The sequence below is a fragment of the Anneissia japonica genome, unplaced genomic scaffold, assembly GCF_011630105.1.
Source record: "Anneissia japonica isolate Jap-2015-1 unplaced genomic scaffold, ASM1163010v1 scaffold287938_len408866_cov212, whole genome shotgun sequence".
NCBI classification, from domain to species: domain Eukaryota; kingdom Metazoa; phylum Echinodermata; class Crinoidea; order Comatulida; family Comatulidae; genus Anneissia; species Anneissia japonica.
The window spans coordinates 32,196-54,791 of NW_022696173.1; the positions used below are offsets into that span (position 1 = coordinate 32,196).

The window sequence follows — 22,596 nt, forward strand, 5'->3', positions numbered from 1 at the left end:
TCTGTTTTGGGAACAATGGCAATTAGTCGGTTATCCAGGTAAGTATTCACGAAATAGACTACACAATCTACAAAATAGGGACATTAACTTCAGAAAACAGACTACATAAAGTACAGATGGATAGGCTGGATAAATGGATCTTTATCAGTTAAGTTGCCACCTTCCACACTTGATACAAGCTCCTTCTGCACACACCCACTACCTCTTTGTACTTATAATTGGACAGATGCATAGACAATCACATGAAGGGAAAACAGACAAAGACAGATTAAGTTTTCAGAAAGTATATAATAAACCTACGGCTTTTTTGCCAAGTGGTGGTCCAAACAGTCCTTTTCTCCTCTTGTCTAACTTGGACATAATAATATCTTGAGTTTGGTTAGCACTCGTCTGAGCTGAGAAGTTGATAATGTTTGGTTTATAAACTTCTTTGTCTAGCTTATTCAGCAGAAAGTCCTGAAGAAGGAATGAAAAATAGCATTAAATATCTGATATATTAATGTACTTTTATGTTTTGTTTATTTCAATGAAATTTAAAAAGATACCTTTATATATACTATTTAATTTTTAATGTTTGTCTCAATTTTCCAAGAAACACGTACCTGTTCTCTATTTTTTTTGCAATTAAAAAAACAATTGGACTGTTTCACTCACGGTTATGTAGACAGATTTGCCTGTTCCTGTAGGCCCGACAAACAAGCATGGTGTGCTGTGGGTAACCAACATTCTCATGATCTCCGTGTAGCGGACTGTGTCGACTGTGGGGACAATGATCTCATTCACCATTGATTCCTTGGGAATTTCTGGCGCACTCTTAATCTCCTCTGTCCACTTCTCCCATCTTCCAACACCCTGAGTGAAATTTTAGTAATATACAATTAAATAAAATAAAGTACATACTTTTACATGTATTATACGGGATTTGATTATTTTACAGAAGATAATAAGAAATGTAGATCACAGACTTCCGATGGGAAGATTATAAATAATTATAATATCAATAAAATGTCAATTATCCTATTAACATTATAATATACAGAACAATAAAAACAGGGTAATATAATATTGTGTAATACAATACAGTGAATTATAATATCAATTTATATTAACATTACCAACACATAAAAAAAACTATTCTTATATTTTAATTTTTTAATTGTCTATTTATTTATAGATAAACACTATATACAAACCTCTTTAATGAATCTGTAATCATAAACAAGTCCCTCTTTTGGGAACGGTACTGTGAACGGCTTGAGTGGTGGGTCAACAAATTCCAAAATGTGGTTTTTAGTACGCGATTCCTCGGACAGACCACCATCAAGGATCTCACGGAAAAGAGCATCAAACTTGATTCGACCTGCATCAGACACACTTCCACCAATCGACCACACAAACGAAAATTGATACATACACTGGAAAATTGGAACGGTTTATAAGAATTTAAAATTATAACTGGGGTATTGTTGTTAATATTTATTACTTTTAGGCTATCAGTAACATACGCATTAATACATATTGTATTAAACTGTAAACCATAACTTAATCTTTATCATACTATACAATGTTCAAAATAAATTTAAAGATGAATTTGCATTTATTTCTGAAAGCAAATAATTTGACACACCTCATGCATTTAACACATCAAACTTTTATTTTATACATATTTTGAATCACCATTTGCACAATATCATTTTCAAATAAAATCATAATCCAGTATATTACCAAACCACAATATTGATATTGATTATATAAACGTTGTTTCAAACTGTTTCATGATATTCAAGATACTTAAGGTGTATTTTTTAGGGTTGTATAAATAATTTGTAAATCAAGGATTTGTCTTTCATAAGAGTCCATTGTTTCAATTTAATGACTATGTTTCTTTACCTCTAGCCATGAAATCACTTCTCTTTCATCCAGCTTGTTAAAGGTTGCTTCATCTTTGAACTCATCCATCAGACTGTCCATCAAATTCATCAGAGACTTCACAAGATTTGCATCACTGGTAGGTGACAGCTCCTGAAGTATAGAAAAAGGATGTGTAAAATTTGAGATATGAACAAGTAAGATATTCTACAGAAGAAATTATTATCTGTATTTTGTGAAATATTAAAACTATCCTACCAATTAACATCACTTTTATTTTCATCACCATTATCATCATCTCCAATAATCAAAATCATCAGTTATAAACATTACCTTTAAAATTATTATCATACTCCTCATCGTTATCCACCATTATTATTTAATTAAATAGGTATTGAAAAATACACTATAACTCTCATATAAGGCAAACATAAGAAAAATATCCTGAAGTTTATAGGATTTAAATAAAAAGATCACTGAATTGTAAAGTAATCAACCACAAAACCACCACAGCTCACTCCCACGATTGTCTAGCCACAAAATTTTAGGCTTTTCTCGACTACCTTTCCCCTCAATTTCCAATTCCAGCTTATCATACTATAATAAAATCTGCACCATATTCAAAATGCGATATCATTTTCAAGTGGGCTTATAGGCATAGCCTAGCCTCTACTCGGGAACTGGCAGATTTGTAGTGTTGGGAACACAAGTAAACACGCATAATTAAATCACAATTATTCACTTTCAGATAATGGCTATAAGTGGCAATAATCTATTTCTAACCTTTACACCTCCTTTCCTTATGAACTGCAGCATGGCTGGTACAGATCGATTGAAATTATCTGTGATGAGTTTTTTGTGAACGTCACTTAGAGTGCTTGGTAAAGTGTTCAGCCACGAAGTCATGAGGGGCTGCCAGCCTAGCATGTGAGGCTCCATGTAGATCATACCACAACGCGACACCTAAAAAACCATATTCAAAGATAATAAGGTACATTATTAATGAATAGCAATAAAGAATATCAGCATTACAGAGGGAGTTACCAATCAAAGATGCATTTACAATTGTTTCAATGTGTGGACAATGATGAAAAGTATACAATGCCCCGGGCTACTTATATTGCAAGCATACAGGACTCATATCAGGCATACTACTGTAGCATGAAATGATTAATCTTGTAGGAATGAAATGAATATCAAGGAATCAAGTCCACTAACCAAGTCACTCTATAATGAATATATTAGCAGTGAGAAAATCTGGAGGGCCATAAATGTGATGCACTTTCTCCCTATCTTGTTTGCTAAAATGGCACTTTCAATATTTGGAGCTCTATGTACCACACCCTTGTATTCCACCCTGTTTTTAACAATTTGTATCCACCCTATGATTGGTTTGATTGATTTGGTTTGCAGCGAATGTACAACTGTGTGACTTAAAACACTCCTCAGTAGGGAAGGTTACACATTGTGCAGAGTGACTTCTGTAACTATAACAATTTGTTGATAACATGTATGCTGTTGCGATTATAGGTTTGAAAACTAAATTTTGACTCACCGTAGCTGGGGAGGCTACTTCCAAATCCATAGGTTCAAAAATGAGATTAGTGGTCGGAGCCAACTGAATAATCTCACCACTCATTAGACAAAGTTTCTTGTTATCATCCAATACTGTGTTCATGTTTTCGATCCAAATGGCGTCCACAGGACCATCAAAGATCAACCACTTGCGATCCGGTGTCTTGATTCAAAAAAAGAAATAAAAATTCACTTTATAAAATTGTAAAAATTGGTGAAGAGTAAAAATCAGTATCATTTTTAAATTTTAAATCACAAAATAGACCGTGGTTGTTTGGACAAAGTAGGAAACAATCTTACCGTTGAAGATGCAAATGCTCTGTAGCTGATGGCTAAAATACCATCTGACCATTCATGTGAAACTGGGTCAAACTGACCGTATAACTGACCCATGGTGATTGACTTTGGGTTGATCACTATAATCTGTACCTTGTTTTCATCCAACAAGCCCTAAAAACATGAATTAGACAACAAGGATAAATTAAATAATAATTTGATAAAGGTTTGAAGTAATATTGGAGATTTATTGCTCGGTTGGTTAGGTTCCTAACTTATGAATCTTAAAATCATGGTTCAATTCTTTTAAATTCCCATTTTCAATTCTCTTATATTTAAACTTGGTTTGTAATTAATTTTCACCCTGTTGCCAGCAAATTTACTTGCAATTTGACTGTGAATATAAAAGGGTAGCCTGGGTTCCAGGCCCTAATTTTAGGTTACTCACTCTTTATTGCAATTAGTGCGCGCCATACCTAATTTAATTGGCGTCACATACTCGATTTCTTTTTTTTTCGAATTAGGGCCTGGGCAAACGATTCATGCGTGCAATTTCCCACATCAAATTTGATGTGGGATATCGTATGCATGACTGATTTTGTAAATCACGTGATTGGCTAACTTCATGCATATTAATCAAAAATATGTAATATTGCATTCTACAGCTCATTAAAATTAATTTTTTTGCAATGTTGCCTGAAACGCCTGCCTAAAAATTAATAAGTTCAGTCAATTCTTAAACAAAATTCTCCAATGTTGTTTTAAAATGGTATCTAAATTATTTCTATTTACAATATGTTTACCTTTTCTGCAATGTCCCCAATAGCTGCTGCCAATACTCGGTAAGCTGCTGTTTTCCCACCAAATGGTTCGCCAACAATCATGAAACCATGGCGGACAATCATCATCTCGTATATCTGATTCAAGGTAATAAAATTCATTATGAAAATTAAATTTTCTGTCCAATTATCAAAAATAAGTAACAACAACAGTGTTAAATTCAAAGTATTTTATATGTTATTATTATTATTATTATTATTATTATTATTATTATTATTATTGTTATTATTATTATTATTATTATTATGTTGTAATGATGTTGTTTGTACTGGTCTTTAATTTTATTAAAGAGGGCCCCTGAATATCAGTTAACCTACTGGGCTAAACTGGAAGGGTTACCCTCTTTAAAGATGGTTGAAATAAAAAAAATAAATAAATAAATAAAGTATTTCTATCTCATTAAATATAATTTATATAGTTATTTTTTAACTTTAAGAGGTATGTTATAACTTTTAAGCATTATTAATTCAGTTTTTCTTTTTAAATGCAATAAGCAATATTTTTTTACGTATGATTTGCAAAGAGAAACATGGCATATATCACTTTACTTTTGAAGAAAAAGATTTGGCTAATGGTAGTAACTGATTAATCTATTCATTTTTAACTGATTAAAACATTGAAACACTGTACAATGCTTTTGTTTGAGATCAGGAATAATACTAAAGGTTTTTTTTTAGTTTATCATTTTTATTTATATTTTACCCTAAAATTATTAAAAAAAATATATTAACAATTACTCTTACCTGTAGAATCTTATCGAGGAAAGTATCTGTAAGTTGCAAATTCATTTTGTCACAGTTCTCCTGAATGGCGGCAATAAGGACCGCATAGTCCGGCTTTGGTAACGTAACACCAGGGAACAAGTCAGATGTTATACCCTAATATAAAGAAAAAGATATAGCGTATACTACAGAGGAACATTGATTGTGTTATGTGTTATACCTAGATCATAAAAGATGTGTAGAGCATGTAACTTTTGTCAAATTTATTAATGGTACTCCAACAAATCTCTACATAGTATTAACTATGTATGAAATAATAATAATGGCTACTGTTATCACTATATAACCAGCATGGTAATTAGGAGTATTTAGTTTATAGATTGTTTACCTCAAATAATGGGAGATCATGTGACAAAAACTTAGGTAAGTTGACATCATTGATTGAGCGCAACATCAGAATATCTTCATCTTCCTCTGGGTATTTCAACTGCAAGTTAATAAAATTATGGATTTAAATAAAAATATAACAATAGTAAAAATATTATTTTGAAAAATTAATGATGAGGGCAAACATGCCAATTTTGCATATTTCATTTACAATATTGAAGTGTTCACTTCATTTACAATATTGAAGTGTATATTTCATTTACAATATTAAAGTGTATGTTTCAATAAAAATATTGAAATGCATATTTCAATAACAATATTAAAGTGTGTATTTAATTTACAATACCAAAGATGGTAGTGGAGTTGTGGCTCGGTCGTTCAGATGTTTGCCCTCTAATCTCAAGGTCCTGGGTTGAAATCCTGTCACAGACCATGATTTTTTTCACATGTCTGAAAACCACTCTACTCTCTAAACCTCATAAAAAGACACTCTGAGTAAACAGGTAAGTATGCTACTGAAAATGTACCCCATAATCAAATAATAAATACACTTTTGCAAATACCTTCAAGTTACCAGCTGCAGTAAGCACAGACTTGACTGCTCTCATTCCATAATCATAATGATGTTGTGAAGACAGCTGTTCTGAGCAGAGCCTATATGTGGCGACAATCTTAACAGAGAGTGGGCGAGCCTTGACAAAACCACATGAATACAGCACAATCTCCGCAATCATAGCATAGTCAGGAACCATCATAGCTACCGTACGGAACAAGGCTTTTAGGTTGTCTGGAAGCTCTGAGCGACCTGCATAGCCAGGGTTCATGGTAATGAAGACCGAGCATGTGGGGTCAAGCTTGATCTCAGTGCCCTCAAAGAGGAGGGATTCAGCACCAGCACTGATACCTAGAAAGACAAATTAGTTTAGATCAGAAATAAGTCAACAACAAACATATATTTGAAAATTAATTTACTGACAAACATACCCAGATTAAAAGTACTTCACCAAAAATACATGTAAGAACTAACAAACGATGACAACAACAGTCACAACTTATGTACATCACCAGAATTAAACATCACCAGAAATATAGCTTTCAATCAGGCAAATAATACACTTATGTTTTTGGGATGGGCAAATATTGGTATTATTATTATTGTAACAGTGGTTCCTATTTGAGGGAACATTGACAGTTAATGTAGATAATTATTACTGTTTGCTCCGGCATCATAGGCAGTAGGTACAATGTACAATAGCTTCTGAAATTTATTTCTGAGACATGGGAGAGTCAGTGAGGAACCTACCTCTTTGGATTGTAAGAATCTGCTGTGCAACAACAGACAACACTTCCAAATCAATACGGTTGAACTCATCAAAACATGACCAGGCTCCACAAGATGCAAGCCCCTTGAAAAACTTGCCCAGAGCAATGTAATCAAGACCGTCAGAACAATTAAAGACAACGCACTGCTTTGCAACAGCTTTTGCCAAATCTTTGGTGGTTTCTGTCTTACCAGTGCCAGCTGGCCCTTCTGGAGCTCCTCCAAGATGAAGATGGAGGGCACCGAACAGAGTTCTAAAAAGTAGAATAAAAGTTTCATTCTGGTAAGAACTGCTGACCCTTTAGATGGTAAGTAGTTGATAGCAAAGAGTATGGAACTGCAAGTGGTCCGACTCTTGGGGTTTGTTGGAACGCTATCCTATTCCTAACAGTACTACCATGAACTAGAGGGCGTCCTTCAAAAGGTGAGTTTTGAATTCTATTCAAATCCTAATAAGGTGCTCCCTATCTCGCAGTAGTACTTTTTTTTACCGTTTCATTGTGCGCATACAAAATCAGGGCAGTCGGACCTCTTGCAATCCTCTTTGGTGATAGATATTAGATGATACTGCAACATACCTGTAACACCTGTCTGTAAGTGGGGTGATAACCAGACGACCAGAGTTTCCTAGGTACTCGTAACCATAGGCCAACATAGAGTTGATCATCCTTGTCAACATATGACCATCTTGCCAGTAGTAACGAAGCTGGCTCAGCCACTCGAAGTCATTCTCATTCGACACTTGATGCTTTACCAGGGAAGCAAGCACATCACGGGCATGGACATCCAGTACGACAAGCGCTCCAAGAGTGGTACGATTTTGCTTGGACAGCTTGCCACGGACAAGTTCAACTATGTCATCGATTTGATTGTTGTTCTGCTGTAAGTAGTCTTCTAAGGCTTTCTGGCCTGCCTGGATTGCCTTGTGGATGTCACTGGTCCAGTAGCGCTGTGACACACATAGGACAGCCTGACCGGGCCAACTCACAACCCATTTTACTCGCTCATTGTTAGCATAAGCTACATCCGCTTCTCCAATTACCTAAACGGAGAGCAACAGAACAATATGCTGTAAAAATAATTTAACCGTTTAGAAATCAGAGATAAAAATATGGTACTTGAGGATTTATTAACCTTCATTTATATATAGCCATAATCTTCAACAGCATCATCATCAAAATCACCAACAGCATTAACTGCATCAAGATCAAAATCATTATCATTTTTATCATCACCAACCTTATCAGTGTACATCATTATCAACATTATCAACACCATCATCATCATCATAAATCTTCAACATTCTCCTCAATTCAATCATCATCCAAATCCTTTTATCATTCACCTTCTTCATCCCCACCATTTTCATTATTATCACCCATCACTATCATCATTATTTTTAATATTCAACATATCCCTTTGGTTTACCTTATGAAGACTGGTGATCATCAGGTTCTCAAGCTCCAGAAGCCACTTCTCTACCTGCCCTCTAGCCTTTGCTGTTGAGATAGTGTCCTTCAGGGCAACAACTTCTCCCTCACTACTCTTCATGTGGGTAATGTCAAGAATATCAGTGAATTCCAAATTAGCAATGCCTTCAAAGCACTTCTTAAGATGAGGTTGAACACGAGTTGGGTCTTTCGTCTCGGACAATATTTCCAGAAGTTCCTCATTAGATAAGAAGAAGAATCGTGGAAAGTACAGTCGCTTCTTCTCCAAGTAGTCATTGAGACCCTGGAAAAAATATATTGTTTAAATTATAAGCAATGGTATGTGTAATCTTTACTGTACAAGCAGTACATGTGTATAGAAAACAGTGCTAAAAGACTGTGGTGAAAACATCATAATGAGGGCACTGTTTGCAGCTACTTTATAAATACTTACATTGAAGGTTTGACCAGAGCCATGGATGACAAGAACCATATAACAAATAGTAAATTAAGTTGAAACATAATTGTGTTACCTTTTGAATAAGTTCCAAAAGTTCATTAGACTTCTTCAATCTTTCTAGAATCTTCTCAATTTCTGTCACAGCCAAGACATGTTTGTCCTTCAGAAATAAAGTATAGAAAATGTAGTTACGATATCTTTAGTAATCTTATCTGGATCCTTTATTGGCTTACTACTTGGTATTCTTATTGGTATTATTATTATTAGTATTTTATTGGTATTCTAATTGGTATTCTTATTGGAATTAAGTATTCTATTGGTATTCTTATTGGTGGTTTTAATTGGTATTTTTCATTGTATATCTATAGGTATACTTATATGTTTTCTGCATGGCATTCTTATTCATATTCTTATTCTTCTTCAAAATAAAAAAAAAAAAGGGAGTGTATAGAACTGTGTGTAAAATGTTTTCAACTTACCACTACAGCAACTTTCATGATATCCTTCCAGTTCTTGTCTACAGTAGAGAATCTTCGACCTTCTTCCGGCATCTGAGACATGATGTCAGGTGAGCTGAAGATGGGCTCCAGATAGAGCCAGGTGGCCTGCACTTTCAGCCACTCATCAAGTATTTCCTGTAGCAGCATCAGCTTAGCTTCCCAGTCCCTAAAATATACACAGAAAAATTGTTATTAGCAGCATGTAGACAATTGAAACAACTGTAGCTGGCTATAATAGTGATACAGATAATGGTCTAAAACTATATTACTACTGTTGCTACAAAGTGGTCAAATGGACCGTTATTCTGGTACAAGACAAAGACTGACCTGATCTCATTTTCAAAGGGTTTGATGAATGGAGAACCTCTCATGGTCTGTGTCTTGACAATCTGATCATCAAGGAGCAGTTGGATATCATCCACTGAAGACAAAATGTGGGTGCCAGTCTCACGGTACGGAATCATAACAAACTCAATCTAGAAGAGAATAAATGAAAACAATAGTAAAGAGATAAACAATGAAATGATGTGGATGAAATTTATCATTCATAAACAAGATCTTATATAACAAAAATTGCAATATGCAGATTAGTAGTGATATATTGCATTATTTTATATGGCTCTAAACAAATCAGTGAGTGATGCTGTTCGTCTATGAGTGAGATACTCATCTGAAAAAACCATTACTTAAACTTTGCTTAATTTTCCAAAGTTCATCCACACTTGATGGCGTAAAGAAGATGATGGTGTTTAGATTGGGTTCTCATATACGGCACAATTCCATAAGTTCCACAAAAACCACCTGGTATTTGTCAGTTTATGCAGGTACTGTATATGTTTATGAAATAGTCATTACGGTTCAATTGATTTTGCTAGCTGAACACTTCTTTCTTGATAAAGATATTATAGAATTGACTTGCCTCTGCCCACTCTGAAACCATCTTCTCCATTGCTTTCTCCAGCGAAAATTCTTTACTAGCTGCCTCACTAATGCCCTCAAATCTAGAGAGATAGCCTTCTAGATTCATGTCCAACATTTTAGATAAAGTAGTGTCCTGCAAAGAAAAATTAGTCAATCAAAAATTATTGAGAATATTGGCAAAGCTTGCAATTTCTTACAAGATTATGTATTTATTTTCAAAACAGACTTGTTCCATCTTGAAAACAAGCACTTTTCCAATTGCAGAACTGTGTATTTGGATTATTTTTTGATGCATCATATATTTTTAAGTGCCACTGTTGGAAAAAATGTAAACTAAGCACATTATTTGTAATATTATGACAATTGTGGATCAGCAAAGAACTTTACCTCATCTGGTTTAATTGGAAAACCAACTATGTCAGTCATTTGTTCCCAATGTCTGTCCCGCATTCCATTATTACACAGGCAACTGATCAATGGGATGTTTTCCTTGAAACTTTCCACCTTTTCCTTAATCTTGGAAGCAATCTTCTTGGCATTTGGAACGTCGTTGAAGGACTTCTCCAGCTTGTATAAGGTACGCCAGTAGTTACCTACATCTGCATCAACAGAGTCAGGGTCAACATCTTGGAAGGCTCCATCCATCCAGTTCCTATTGAAAAAAGAAATATCATTTGAAATCATAATCGTTTAGTACAGTGCAAAGGTTAGAAGCATGTACCAGAGCGGTAAGTTCCATGGTGAGAAGCATGTATCAGAGTGGTGTAAGTTCTTTGTAGGAAGTATGTTCCAGAGCGGTTTAAGTCCTTCGTAGGAAGCATGTACTAAAGCGGTAGGTGATTAGAAGGAGCATGTAGCAGATAAGAGGGTGTCCTACTTAAGGGAACATTGCAAAGGTGGTTTGTCCAGGTAAGTATTCCCATATTATAATAATTAGTGTAAATGATATGATTTTTACTGCAGTTTTATAAAGTTGTGAGCCTTCATAGTCTTGCTTACTTGTGTTTGTTATTGAATTCCACAGTTGTTTCATAAAGCTTATAGTAAGGCTGCAGTGTATTGATAATGGTCAACCTCTTGGGGTAAGATGATGTCTGCCAACCAAATGACTCCTCTTCAGTATTGAATCCATCAATCTAGATAGATGTTAAATACCAGCATTGAGCATGTAAGTGCTAATTAATATAACAGAGGAATAAAAAACTAACTAGAAATTACCTAAAAAACAAATAATAAATAAAGAAGCTCTCCGGATTAATAGCAACAATAGAAACACTCCCTGCTCCACAAGCAAAGTGAATACATAACACATCTTGCTTAGCCTACCTTTTCTGCAGCTGCATCTAGTCTGGTACTTAGAGCCTGAGCTTTCTTGAGGTAACGACTAATTTCAGACAAGTCACCAAATGTCTGGAACTCTTCCAGCTGTTTGCTGTAGCCGTCCAGCTCTTCATTGAATCTGTCACGCCGTAACTGATAACAAGAAATATTATTACTAGAAACTGATATAATATCAAATAAAACTCCACATTTTTTGTATGTGTGCACTATAAAAATCTTATTTTTTACATCAAAGTATTTTTTATATTATTCTACATCTAACGGCGACTAGGTAGTCTCTGATGTATGCAATTCAGCACAATGACGCTGTGAGTTATGGGTTATTCTCCTACCTTTTTAAATTTTACCAATACTTTTTATATCAATGGACACCTTGGTTTATTAATAATTATTAATATATATAATACATAATAAACAAATGAATAAATGAAAAAACAAATATATAAGTAAAATAAATACTAAAATGAATGACGACACCTGTCTATAAATAGTACTGACTTCTGTCAGTAGTATTTCAATATCAATCAACAATATTTTTTTTAAACAATTTTCATTAAAAAATTAAAGCAATTTTTTTCAGAACCATCTACAATTGTACAAACTGAAAAAATGGTATCCTCTTATTATAATGTACAGCGCAAGCATTTAATAATGGACCTTTTCTGCTAGGCCCTGGCCCTTTGGATATTCTTGCTGAAGTCCCACAAAATGACAATGTAAAACATTTATAAACACATGCGTTTGTGAGATGTGCGCATATTTGTTGTTCTGTTCTGATTGGTCAGTTGTTTAGTTTGATTGACACTTCGGAAAGGTCCATTGTTATTTCAATAAACAACAAATTTGTCAACTCACCTTCAGACCTTCCTGGTATTGATTCTTTTTCTCAGCGACTATCTGCTTATGTTCATCAAAAATCTCTTGCATGCGATCGTTCCACTGGAAGGTACTGCTATTGAGTCTCATCTCTGCAGGAGAGAAGCTGGCGTAGTCAACCAAGAATGCAAGTCGGTCTCTACTAAGGTACAGCTCCTTCTCAAGCTCGAACACTGTCTTCTTCTCAACATTCTCTATATATACTTTCAGTTCCATCAGCTGTTCTGTGTTGGCAGGAGTCGTCAGGGCCTTTTCTGCAATCACCTCATACTCCTCACACAACCTGTTAAAAACAATATGAAAAATATAATGTATATTCTAAACTAGTATTTAAAATAACTGCAAGATGTAAATGATGAACGAATGGATTCTTTGGTATTTTGCTTACTTTCGATTGGCTTCAGCATGATCCTTGCACATCCTAGCCAATAGTTTTGAAGCTAGTGCATCTGCTCTCTTTGACAATGCACGGATGAGCTCATCGCAGTGTACTTCAAACATACCAAGGCGTATCACCTAACATACAAAAAACTTATGTCATTATTATTGTTATTAAATGAGGTTTTTGCAATACCTGCTGCAATTTGGAGATCAGATTTAACGCTAGTCACTAAAAAGTTCAGTGGTCTAGTGGTTAAGACACCAGGCTAGTTATGTAGAAGTTGTGGGTTCGATTCCCATCCGAATCCATTTAAAGATTTTTTCCTAAGTATTTGGGAACATACTGAGTATTCAGCATGAAAGCACACAGGGCAAAAACATCATTCCTATTATTATTATTAATTTATCATTACTATCATTACTATTATTATTATCATAACATTGAATATATTGGTCCATATCATTTGTTACTCAAGCTATCAACTGATTATGGTAGTATCTGATGACGATCGTATTCGCTGCATTGCATTCCATCACAGGGTGGAGAAGAGAAAAAAGTTCTCAGTAAAAGTTGTGAAATGTGGCTTAGAAAACAGCTTTAAAAAAACTTAGTAAAGAGAAAGGAAAAAATATTTTAGCAAGAGTAGGGGAAAAATGGGATGGTTACGGTTACAGTACAAAAATGGCATTTTGAAAGCGTGGGAGTCTAAAAAGAGATTGAAGGAAATGTGGAGGAAAAGGGTCCAAAGGATATAAGGGGAGTGTAATACTTGACCCATGGAAACACTAATGGAATATTTGAAGGGAGCTTTTAAAGGAGAAGCTTGGAGAACGATGTGAATACCTTCCACAGTTTATACACAATTAAAATAACCTCTAATCTCTCTCACATAACAAAAATGTACCAAATGCAGAAAACTGATAACAATCCCATGAAAGCAGCTTTACTTCCTCTATTATTATTATTATTATTATACCGCTCTGCATAGCATCGAGCACTATACGTTGCCTGAACTGACAACTTTATATTCATTTATATATATATTATACATATATATGACAATTTCTGCTTTATGCAATATATAAAAGGGTAGAGGTGTAGCAGGTATTTTTAAAAAAGGTTTGTCCTAGATGAGGTATTAGTGATGATAAACATGTTTCGTCAGTGGTGGTGACGATGCAAACAATGGAGGCAGTGGAAGTGATGTCTATTGTGATATAAAAAAAATGTAAATTAGCTGAAAATTCTGGTGGTGATTCAAATATCCGTATCAACAAACCTTTCTCTTTTGTTGACGATCCTGTGACAACAAGCATTAAAGAACAAAACATGCAGTAAACAAGCAGTAAGATTTGCCAACAGATTAAAAGCAACAAGATAAAGAGTTAACAAACAATGAAATTCTAGTTTACATTATCTATCTAATCATGCAAATATAACCAGTATCTACTGTATCTATACATCCAATATAACTGAACAAGTATCATTGAAAGTATGAACTCAAAGGAGGGAGGAAAGAGAGTAGTCCGAGTGACAAAGTTAAACACAAAATTTCTTTCGTAATCAGTTTTATTCACTCTATATGCATATATTCTATTGCATATGCATTTTCTACTGTATTAATGCATGCATTGTATGTGCTAACCTTACCACACATGGTTATGACTTTTCTATGAGAGGCAGAATGTATGTCAAGAGGCAAATGTCTTACTTAAAAAAACAGCTGGAAATGGAAGCATTATGCTTCCGATGCTTCTTCTGACTGTTGTGAATAAATTTTAGCATAGTAGATTGCCCTTGTATGTGCCAAAATGTGCAAATTCTGCATCACTTGGACAATCATGCAATCAACGTAACTAAATGAAGCTTTTATATTTTATAAATAAGAGAGTCTGTTACCACGTAAGCAAGGAAGTTTATATATTATTTGTAGTTTGAAGTATATATATTATTTGGTTATCATTCAAAAAATCTTTGAAAGGGCTCATACATTTTAAAGTAAAATTATATTTTTCTCACAGGAAAACAAATTTGTACAATAAATCACTAAATAGCACATCTTTTTAACAACATATCAACACCTTTGATTTTTACTTCAGTTTAATGATACTGGGGCTTTACAAATGTGTGATATATATATTATTTCTTATATTGTCATAATAAGTCTGTATAACGATGATGTGTCTCACCTTTCTGGTGTTATATGAGATTTCATCAACTAAGTTACGGTACTTCTCCACTTCTTTTGTGTAGTCGTCAAAGTTATGCTCTTCTGAGAGGAACTGTTCCACATCAGCTTCAGCCTAGACAAAGATTAAATTTTTAAAAAGACTGTGAGTAGAATTACGGTAACAAATTACTGAAAGCTGGAAATTCTACTGCCTTCAGTATTTTCTACTTAATGAAATTATTGTTTTGCACGTTTTACTAATAAACAATTCCTCATATAATACATACCTGTTTACTGACTAGAAAGTTGTACTTTTCGTATATCTTGAGGTGTTCAATGGGTCTTGTGCTTTCTGCTTCTACTACCCTTTTGATCTCCTCTTTATGACGATTCAAAATCTCTTCCAAAATGATTGGACGGAGTACTGCCTTCGATTTTGGGCCATTCTATGGATATTGCATAAGTATTTGATCAAATCTCTACTTATATTTATCTGTTTATTTAGGTTAATACATTAAAATTTGTTTGAAAAAAGTTTGAAAAGTGTAATTCATCTTTCTATTCCTTATTAACACTGCAAAAATACTGAAAAGATTATTTTTACTTGCTACAAAAGAAGGAAAGGCTCATTTGAAATTAAGTAACTTTTAACATTGTTGTTAATAAGTAAGGTCTTCACGGTTAACATAATTTTTAGAATACATAGTCTTACAATAATATATTTACTTACATATTTTTGAGCTGAAACCTGGTATACACTCGTCTAATTAAGCTTGCCAGGTTTCATGTGACTTATGTACAAATTCCTATTTTGTGCAAGTTTATGATATTTCTATAAATGGCCATATTTCTTGTTTTGTGTTTACAACTACAACATAAATTAAATATGATTATTAAATGAGAATGCTACTTTGCAAAATTAATGTAAAAAATCCTCATCAATACCCATTCTGAGTAAAGCTTGGTCTCCACACGTGGAATCACACCAACAGCCTTCAACATCACGTCGTACACATTTAACAACACAATTTCAAAGTCGGAAAATGTTGGCTCAAACTTGATGTCTGTTCCATCCAACACAAGACGTTGGATAAATCCAGAATGTTCATAGGCTCTGGTTGAATCCTAGAAGATACATAAATGCAATTTTATAGAAAATATAAGTTTAACATATATGATATAACACTTCTTTAATTTTGGTCTCATTTAATAGATTTAACAATATCTGTAGAATAGAAATACAGTAAGAATCTGATTCTAAGTTTTTAGTCTGGCACACACGATTGTTGGCTATTCAAAGAAGATGCAAAACCAAGAAGAGCACACAAGAAATCGTTTTTCACGTTGATCCACTCAAACTTCTGCCAATAATGAGCTGACAGCATTGTGTCGTCACACTTTACTAAACCTGAGATTGTTTGTCACATATTTTACATGCAGATGTAACAACGTGTGGCATAACCTACCTAACATATATATGTTTTATTAATACTTTATATGTAATCTGTTCTTACTTCCTGCCTCTTCCTCTAGACTACGAAGACACTACTCAAAGTTCTTAAAGAACATAAAATTGGTACAAGACATTTGCAAACATTATAATGTAATATCTAACATGCTAATTAAACATACTTTTGGCTGGCTGATGAGATCTGTGAAGTCTTGCATTGACTCAAGACACAATGTTTGTAACTGAGCTGTCATCAAGGTTGCGGCACAGTTAAAGAATGCCTCCAGTTTGCGTCCATTGTGGTTACTTGGTACGAGCTTCCTTCTGTTACCTTGGTAGTATATGTTCTGTACCTCTGGAAACCATCTAAAAATAGAAATAAGATTTATTAGATAAATTGCATTGAATGCATACTCACATTTTTTTTTTTAATAACTGAGTATAGAGGTATGTGTATGTGGACAATTCAATTTTATTTTGAGGGTGCTCCAAAAAAAGAAAGTTGGGTTGGTTTATTCATGATCAGACTCATATTATTTAACATACTACTTGATTTGTACTTACTTTTTGAGAAGTTTTTCTTTTGCAGATTCTATATGTCTCATTACAAGGTTCTGGAAGATCGCTAATTCCATGGAATCTGGTTTGTTGTGAAACTCCTCTATATCCACTAATCTAAGCTTACTATACAAATGAAGAAAAAAAGGGAACCATTTAATTCATATATTAAATAGTATTATTAATATAACCATCATACATCATTCATGAATAATTATATCTACCATTATTTTCTTATGAAAAATAATAAAAATGATGATCAAAGATTTTTATCAGGTCTGAAGCTGACACTGTTAACAAAAAATTAAAGTTGCCTTGGTATTAATAATGGTAATTCTAATTGTGAATATTGATGACATTATATGATAATGAAATGTATCCATCTATTGTTATCATTATTAATAGCATCAGGGACGGATTTTGAAAGGAGGGGGGGTGGGGTGGTCAGCCCCTTTGGAAAGTAAAAAAAAAAGAAAGAAAGCAAAAAGCAACAATTGATCGCCCAAAACGCCTCAGAGGTTATTTTTAGGCGTCTAGAAACAACATTTTCACAGGGGAATGCTTGGACCCCCAGGATAGTGTTGTCTCGATCAGCCCCATTTTCAGCTCCCCTTTCAGACATCTCTGGATCTGCCCCTGAGCATTATCATACTTTTTTCACAGTCTATTGAAGGACATGGTTATTTGATGAGGGGTCTTTCAATAACATCGCACAATTGACAATTCACCATATCGCGTTGAACAACTGCTTTCTTACCCAAATGAAACATGCCACAACTCAAGAACCTGCAGCATGGTAGGGTTAGTAACATTCAGCTCCTGGGTGATTTGGGATTGGGCTGCGAGGAATGATTTCTTCCAGGGCTTAGGAACAACAGCTAGCTCAGATCTAGCATCTGTCAACTCTTCTTTTTTGTCCTCACTTTTCTCTCTGGGATCCCGCAGCACAAAATCAACTGAAAAAAAAAATCATTATTACAGATTTTAAAGTAAAAAAAATGTCAGAGTCACCTAAATACTGAATGTGAGGTGAAATGTAAGAGATCATGAAAGTTTACAAATATTTAGTGGAGAATACAACCAGTGGCAGATCCGGGAATTATAAAACAGAGGGGGCCCATGAAAGGACTGTCACAGATACTAATACTACCATGGTTGGGGCTGAGGTAAAATTCCTTTTTATAATTGTGGCACCTCTAGGTGGCCAGAAATGGCACTCTCAGACTTAAATTTAATTTCCTTTGTTTCTCCATTTTTTCTTATAATTCTGAAAAATTGAGGGGGGGGGGGGGGGGGGGCCGGGCCCCCTTTGAATCCGCCACTGACAAGAATATCATGAGCCGTAATTACACTCCCCATCCTCTTTTAAATAGGGCCCTGAAATGCTGAACACCTGGTCCTAGTTGAAAAGGCTTCATTCTTTAAATATTTTTCAAAAGAGGTTTGTATTTGCGTATAAAACTTTAGGTTTACCTATAGCCTTCTTAACGCTGAGAAGGTAGTCATCCCTCATTTCATCTGATAAGTTATCAATAGTCAAAGCATGTCCACACTTGAGGTCTTCAGACACCAAACGCTTGACATTCTCCAGCCACGAGTCTTCCATTGGTGCCACATGCTCTGTGTCTATGCCATTGTGAATGTAGTAGTAGTATCTCTGTAGACAAGTAAACAACGATAAATAATTGATGTTGATGTAACTGCAGCATAATTATGTGGATTGTAACTTTAAAAAATAGGTGGGTTTTTCTCAATTTAATATATAATATAACACTTTATAGGGAGGCTAGGAAATATAACTTACTAAGATGTCTTTTTCAGCTGCTGTCGGTGAACCAGACCTTGTGGTTACAATAGGCGCATCTGTAACTGTTGAAGGTGGTCTGCTCTCATCTTTTTCTTGTTGCCTAAAAATTAAATACATATTAAAATGTACCTTCAAGATTTATAGATAGACACACTTCAGTTTTATATATAGAAGCACTTCCTAAATGTTTTCCCTGACACTCCTATAAGCCCTCTGACAGTTTCAAGTGTTCATGACTACTTTGGAGATCATGGCACATAAGCAATCCATTAACATGTATAATATATTATTGCATGCAGTTCAGATTTTTTTTTTAATAATTAAAGTTACTCTATTCCACAAACATGTACAAGTGGATCAGTTACTTTATTCTATAAATATCAAGATATGGTATTTACTTATGCTCTTCAAGAATCCAGTCTATAGTTTAATCATAATTTTGTTTACATGCTTTAACAACATCTGTGATGGGTCAACCACAGGTACAGTAACACACTTTTCAAGCCTTGGCTTTCTCAATCAACAGAATGTACCCTTATTAATTACAGGTTGGTGATGCCTTTTTAATTTACATTTTTTAACTTACATTATGATGTTAACAAGTGCATTACGAAAGGACTCCCTGTCCTTCCTTGGATGAGAGAAGCCCTTTCCACTTTTGCCGCTGACGTCATGCTGTTCTGGATCCCAGGATTTGGTTCGAATTCTTTTTGTTTTGCCTTTTTTTGAATCGCCTGAAAAAGGTTGAAAAGGAACCAATTAAAATTTATTTAGAATGGATTCAATATTGGTTTCCTCAAGTAATTGGTTAACACAAGTGACAGATCAGTACTGTTTTACAGGCCAAAACATTTTTGTACATTAAGTATATTTAGAATTAGATGGTTAATTGTTTTTAGAATTTGAACCAAAATTTGTTCATTTTTATTTGTTTGTTTTAATTTCCAATAAATTTTATTTAATATAATAATGTTGTTATTATTATTATGAATTATAAGTATGATTTTTTGTTATAATAATCATTATAATTTATTTTTATTCAATTTCAGTAATTGCAATTATTACTTATATTAATAATAATAAATAGTTTCAAACAGTGTTAGTATTATCATAATAACATTTACCTATTCAATATTATTAACTTTATTAATATTAATAATTATTATCAGTCAATCTAATTGCTGATTATTACATCAATATTATTATTACTATCATCATCAATTATCAATACATTATCTGATCAAATATAATTTGCATATTTCTGAGTTTGGCTAAACGTACGTGGGGCCAGTTGTGATACGACATTAAGGTCGTCAACTTCCTCTTCAGGTGGTTTTCCGTTCAGGATAAATGAGGGTGGATTTGTCTTCCATATTGGTTTTGACCTTGCCTTTAATTTAAAAAATATAAACAATTAATATCAACCATCTGAAAATCAAATTTCATTTCTATCATCTTTCCTCAACTAAGACAAATGTTTTCCTATTACATTTAATCAATTATAAAATAAAAAGTATTATACAATAGAAATGATTTTGACAACGAGAATAATATTTAACTACTACAGTACTAAAGAATTCAAAAATTTAGATGGAAGAATATTCAGATTAGGCAGTTAAAAAAGGCGTTCTATCTACCTTTGTTGCTATACCTCATAAATATTAATAAGGTAATAAAACAATTTTATTGTTCTTTTCCACCTGTGCGATATTTTTGACTACTTCCCTTATGCAGATGCGGTGAAAAAAGTATTATCCAAAATCGACTAACGCTTGTCTGGCTACGTGAACTGTATGTGAGAATGTTCACATGAAGAACAATCAGAATTAATGTACAATGTAATCTAATTAATATTCATGAGATATAGTAAACAAATACAAGATTTCATCTTGGTGTTGGATGATTTGGACTATGCTTTTAATGAAAACATTATAATTTATAAAGTGAAATTATTAAATAAGAAAAATTTCCTCAACATATTTTTATACTCACTGCTGGCAGGGCTGGCAAAAACGACCGAGGATTTTCTGGATTCTTGCCTTTATTATGTTTGGCAGGTACGTACTAAGTATATAAAAAGAAAAAAACATGGTACCGTAGTTCATTTTGTCAATGTAACTGTTTTGTATTAATTGAAAAATAGTACATGAAAAATTCATCAACTGCACCTACCAAAACCATAACAAAATAGTATCACACAATAAATACTAAAATTTCTATGAGCCTATATAAAATGTTTTTTTTTTTTATTTGAATGGAAAATAATAATATGACATGGGTTAGAACAAATATTTTACAGGCAAAAAAATTTATGTAGAAAAAGTCCACTAAGGTAAGAACCAACCCACCCTAACTGAATAAGGCAGACTTCAATGTTAGATAATCACTCTTAAAAAAAATGATGTGGTAGTAGGGATACTTTTTTTTCCTTATCAATTAATTGCGATACTAAATACAGCAGTTTTTGACGATGCATGCAAATAACTGCCTGTTACTGGTTTCACATGCACTTTTTGCATACCACATAAATACAGTATGTTTTTCCTCCTTCACCTAACCCCTAAACTAGAATTAATATGGAAGATGCAAACCAATCTTGAGGAAGAAACAAAATATTATTATTTATTATTATCATTACCAATTCCGCAAAATTCCAAAACAATGATTAAATTAGAGGCCTCTTTAAAAAATGGAAATTGATATAGTTCCAATGTCGTAGTGCATTAAAAGATAACAAGACTGTTCAAAGTTTCAGCTCTAGGCCCTAGTAGGCCTATCAATCAAGAACTCGGATTTTGCCGAGCCTAAGCCTGCACAACGTTCAAAAAAACTTCATCAAAAACATATTTAAAAAAAATTAATATTAGTATAATGTTTAAGTGTCGTTGGATACTAGACTAGGCTACTACAAAACAAAAGGATCCTTAAGTTGAGACTTGATATACAAACCTTTCAATATTTATTACTTTTCACAAAAGTTGTGCATGTAATGAAAGTAGTTGTTATTAATAACTGTATACAATGAGCCCCATGTTATGCAGTTTGCAAATATTGTTATTATATTATGTAATTGGTCAAAGGTCACTAAAATGAATAGGCCTACGCCTACCTAGGCCTTCTTGGAAACAAAGGTAAGCAAAGCAAGTTCAAGAAAGTTTGACAGTTTGTTTTTTTTTTGGTTACATTTTGACAGAATGTAACCAAAAAAACAACATTTTACTACTAAAGTTTCTTACCTTTACATCTGACATAGCCGGATAATATTGTCCGCAACAGCTTAAAAATTATCTGCTAGGCCTAGGTAGGGGGAATAGTTAGTACACTATCTTCGACTGGTTTAAAGTTCCAGTGCAAAGGTACCTGTTGGTTGTTTATGATCAAAATTAGCAGCAGGGACAGACGGCACGCAAGCCGCCGTGACTTGTTTCTCCGTCCATTCGCAGATCAAAATGAAGTAAATACAATGAGAATTCAAACACCAAAAACCAGTCACTGGTTGCACTATAAAGTACAAATTCCGATTTCCTCACAAATTAAGTTTGTAATGTGATAAATAAAAATTTATATCAAATCTAGGCCTTAAATTGACAAAACCTTGGTATCGTTTAGCTGGTTGTTGCTACGCTACGTCCTTCTTCCAGAGTTTTAAATTAAAGATAATTTACTTTAAAAGTATTACATATCAAATAACAAAGTAAGTTGACAAAAATA

At 33.7% G+C, this 22,596-nt stretch overlaps 1 protein-coding gene across 4 annotated transcripts in view; it reads right to left on the minus strand.

The window, feature by feature from the left end:
* The window catches only part of LOC117101721 (dynein heavy chain 7, axonemal-like), a 44,716-nt gene extending 22,209 nt beyond the window's left edge, over window positions 1–22,507 (minus strand). For 2 of the 4 annotated variants that reach the window (XM_033241752.1, XM_033241750.1), the window contains exons 1-36: window positions 22,122–22,507; window positions 20,878–20,949; window positions 20,167–20,275; window positions 19,472–19,619; window positions 18,883–18,985; window positions 18,552–18,735; window positions 17,836–18,034; window positions 17,085–17,204; window positions 16,703–16,886; window positions 16,016–16,195; window positions 15,358–15,516; window positions 15,090–15,203; window positions 14,180–14,200; window positions 12,907–13,034; window positions 12,498–12,801; window positions 11,628–11,774; window positions 11,301–11,437; window positions 10,689–10,953; window positions 10,300–10,434; window positions 9,708–9,856; window positions 9,360–9,546; window positions 8,954–9,040; window positions 8,419–8,724; window positions 7,569–8,032; window positions 6,973–7,244; window positions 6,233–6,573; window positions 5,671–5,769; window positions 5,304–5,438; window positions 4,524–4,637; window positions 3,745–3,894; window positions 3,425–3,607; window positions 2,653–2,832; window positions 1,891–2,022; window positions 1,194–1,415; window positions 655–852; window positions 301–456 (exon numbers count right to left, since the gene is read on the minus strand). In XM_033241752.1, coding sequence (XP_033097643.1) covers window positions 301–456; window positions 655–852; window positions 1,194–1,415; window positions 1,891–2,022; window positions 2,653–2,832; window positions 3,425–3,607; window positions 3,745–3,894; window positions 4,524–4,637; window positions 5,304–5,438; window positions 5,671–5,769; window positions 6,233–6,573; window positions 6,973–7,244; window positions 7,569–8,032; window positions 8,419–8,724; window positions 8,954–9,040; window positions 9,360–9,546; window positions 9,708–9,856; window positions 10,300–10,434; window positions 10,689–10,953; window positions 11,301–11,437; window positions 11,628–11,774; window positions 12,498–12,801; window positions 12,907–13,034; window positions 14,180–14,200; window positions 15,090–15,203; window positions 15,358–15,516; window positions 16,016–16,195; window positions 16,703–16,886; window positions 17,085–17,204; window positions 17,836–18,034; window positions 18,552–18,735; window positions 18,883–18,985; window positions 19,472–19,619; window positions 20,167–20,275; window positions 20,878–20,949; window positions 22,122–22,136 — 6,099 coding nt within the window. In that variant the 5' untranslated portion in view covers window positions 22,137–22,507. The remainder of the gene's footprint in view (window positions 1–300; window positions 457–654; window positions 853–1,193; window positions 1,416–1,890; window positions 2,023–2,652; window positions 2,833–3,424; window positions 3,608–3,744; window positions 3,895–4,523; window positions 4,638–5,303; window positions 5,439–5,670; window positions 5,770–6,232; window positions 6,574–6,972; window positions 7,245–7,568; window positions 8,033–8,418; window positions 8,725–8,953; window positions 9,041–9,359; window positions 9,547–9,707; window positions 9,857–10,299; window positions 10,435–10,688; window positions 10,954–11,300; window positions 11,438–11,627; window positions 11,775–12,497; window positions 12,802–12,906; window positions 13,035–14,179; window positions 14,201–15,089; window positions 15,204–15,357; window positions 15,517–16,015; window positions 16,196–16,702; window positions 16,887–17,084; window positions 17,205–17,835; window positions 18,035–18,551; window positions 18,736–18,882; window positions 18,986–19,471; window positions 19,620–20,166; window positions 20,276–20,877; window positions 20,950–22,121) is intronic. The other 2 variants (XM_033241754.1, XM_033241753.1) reach the window with 1 other exon arrangement.
* Between the last annotated feature and the right edge of the window lie 89 nt (window positions 22,508–22,596).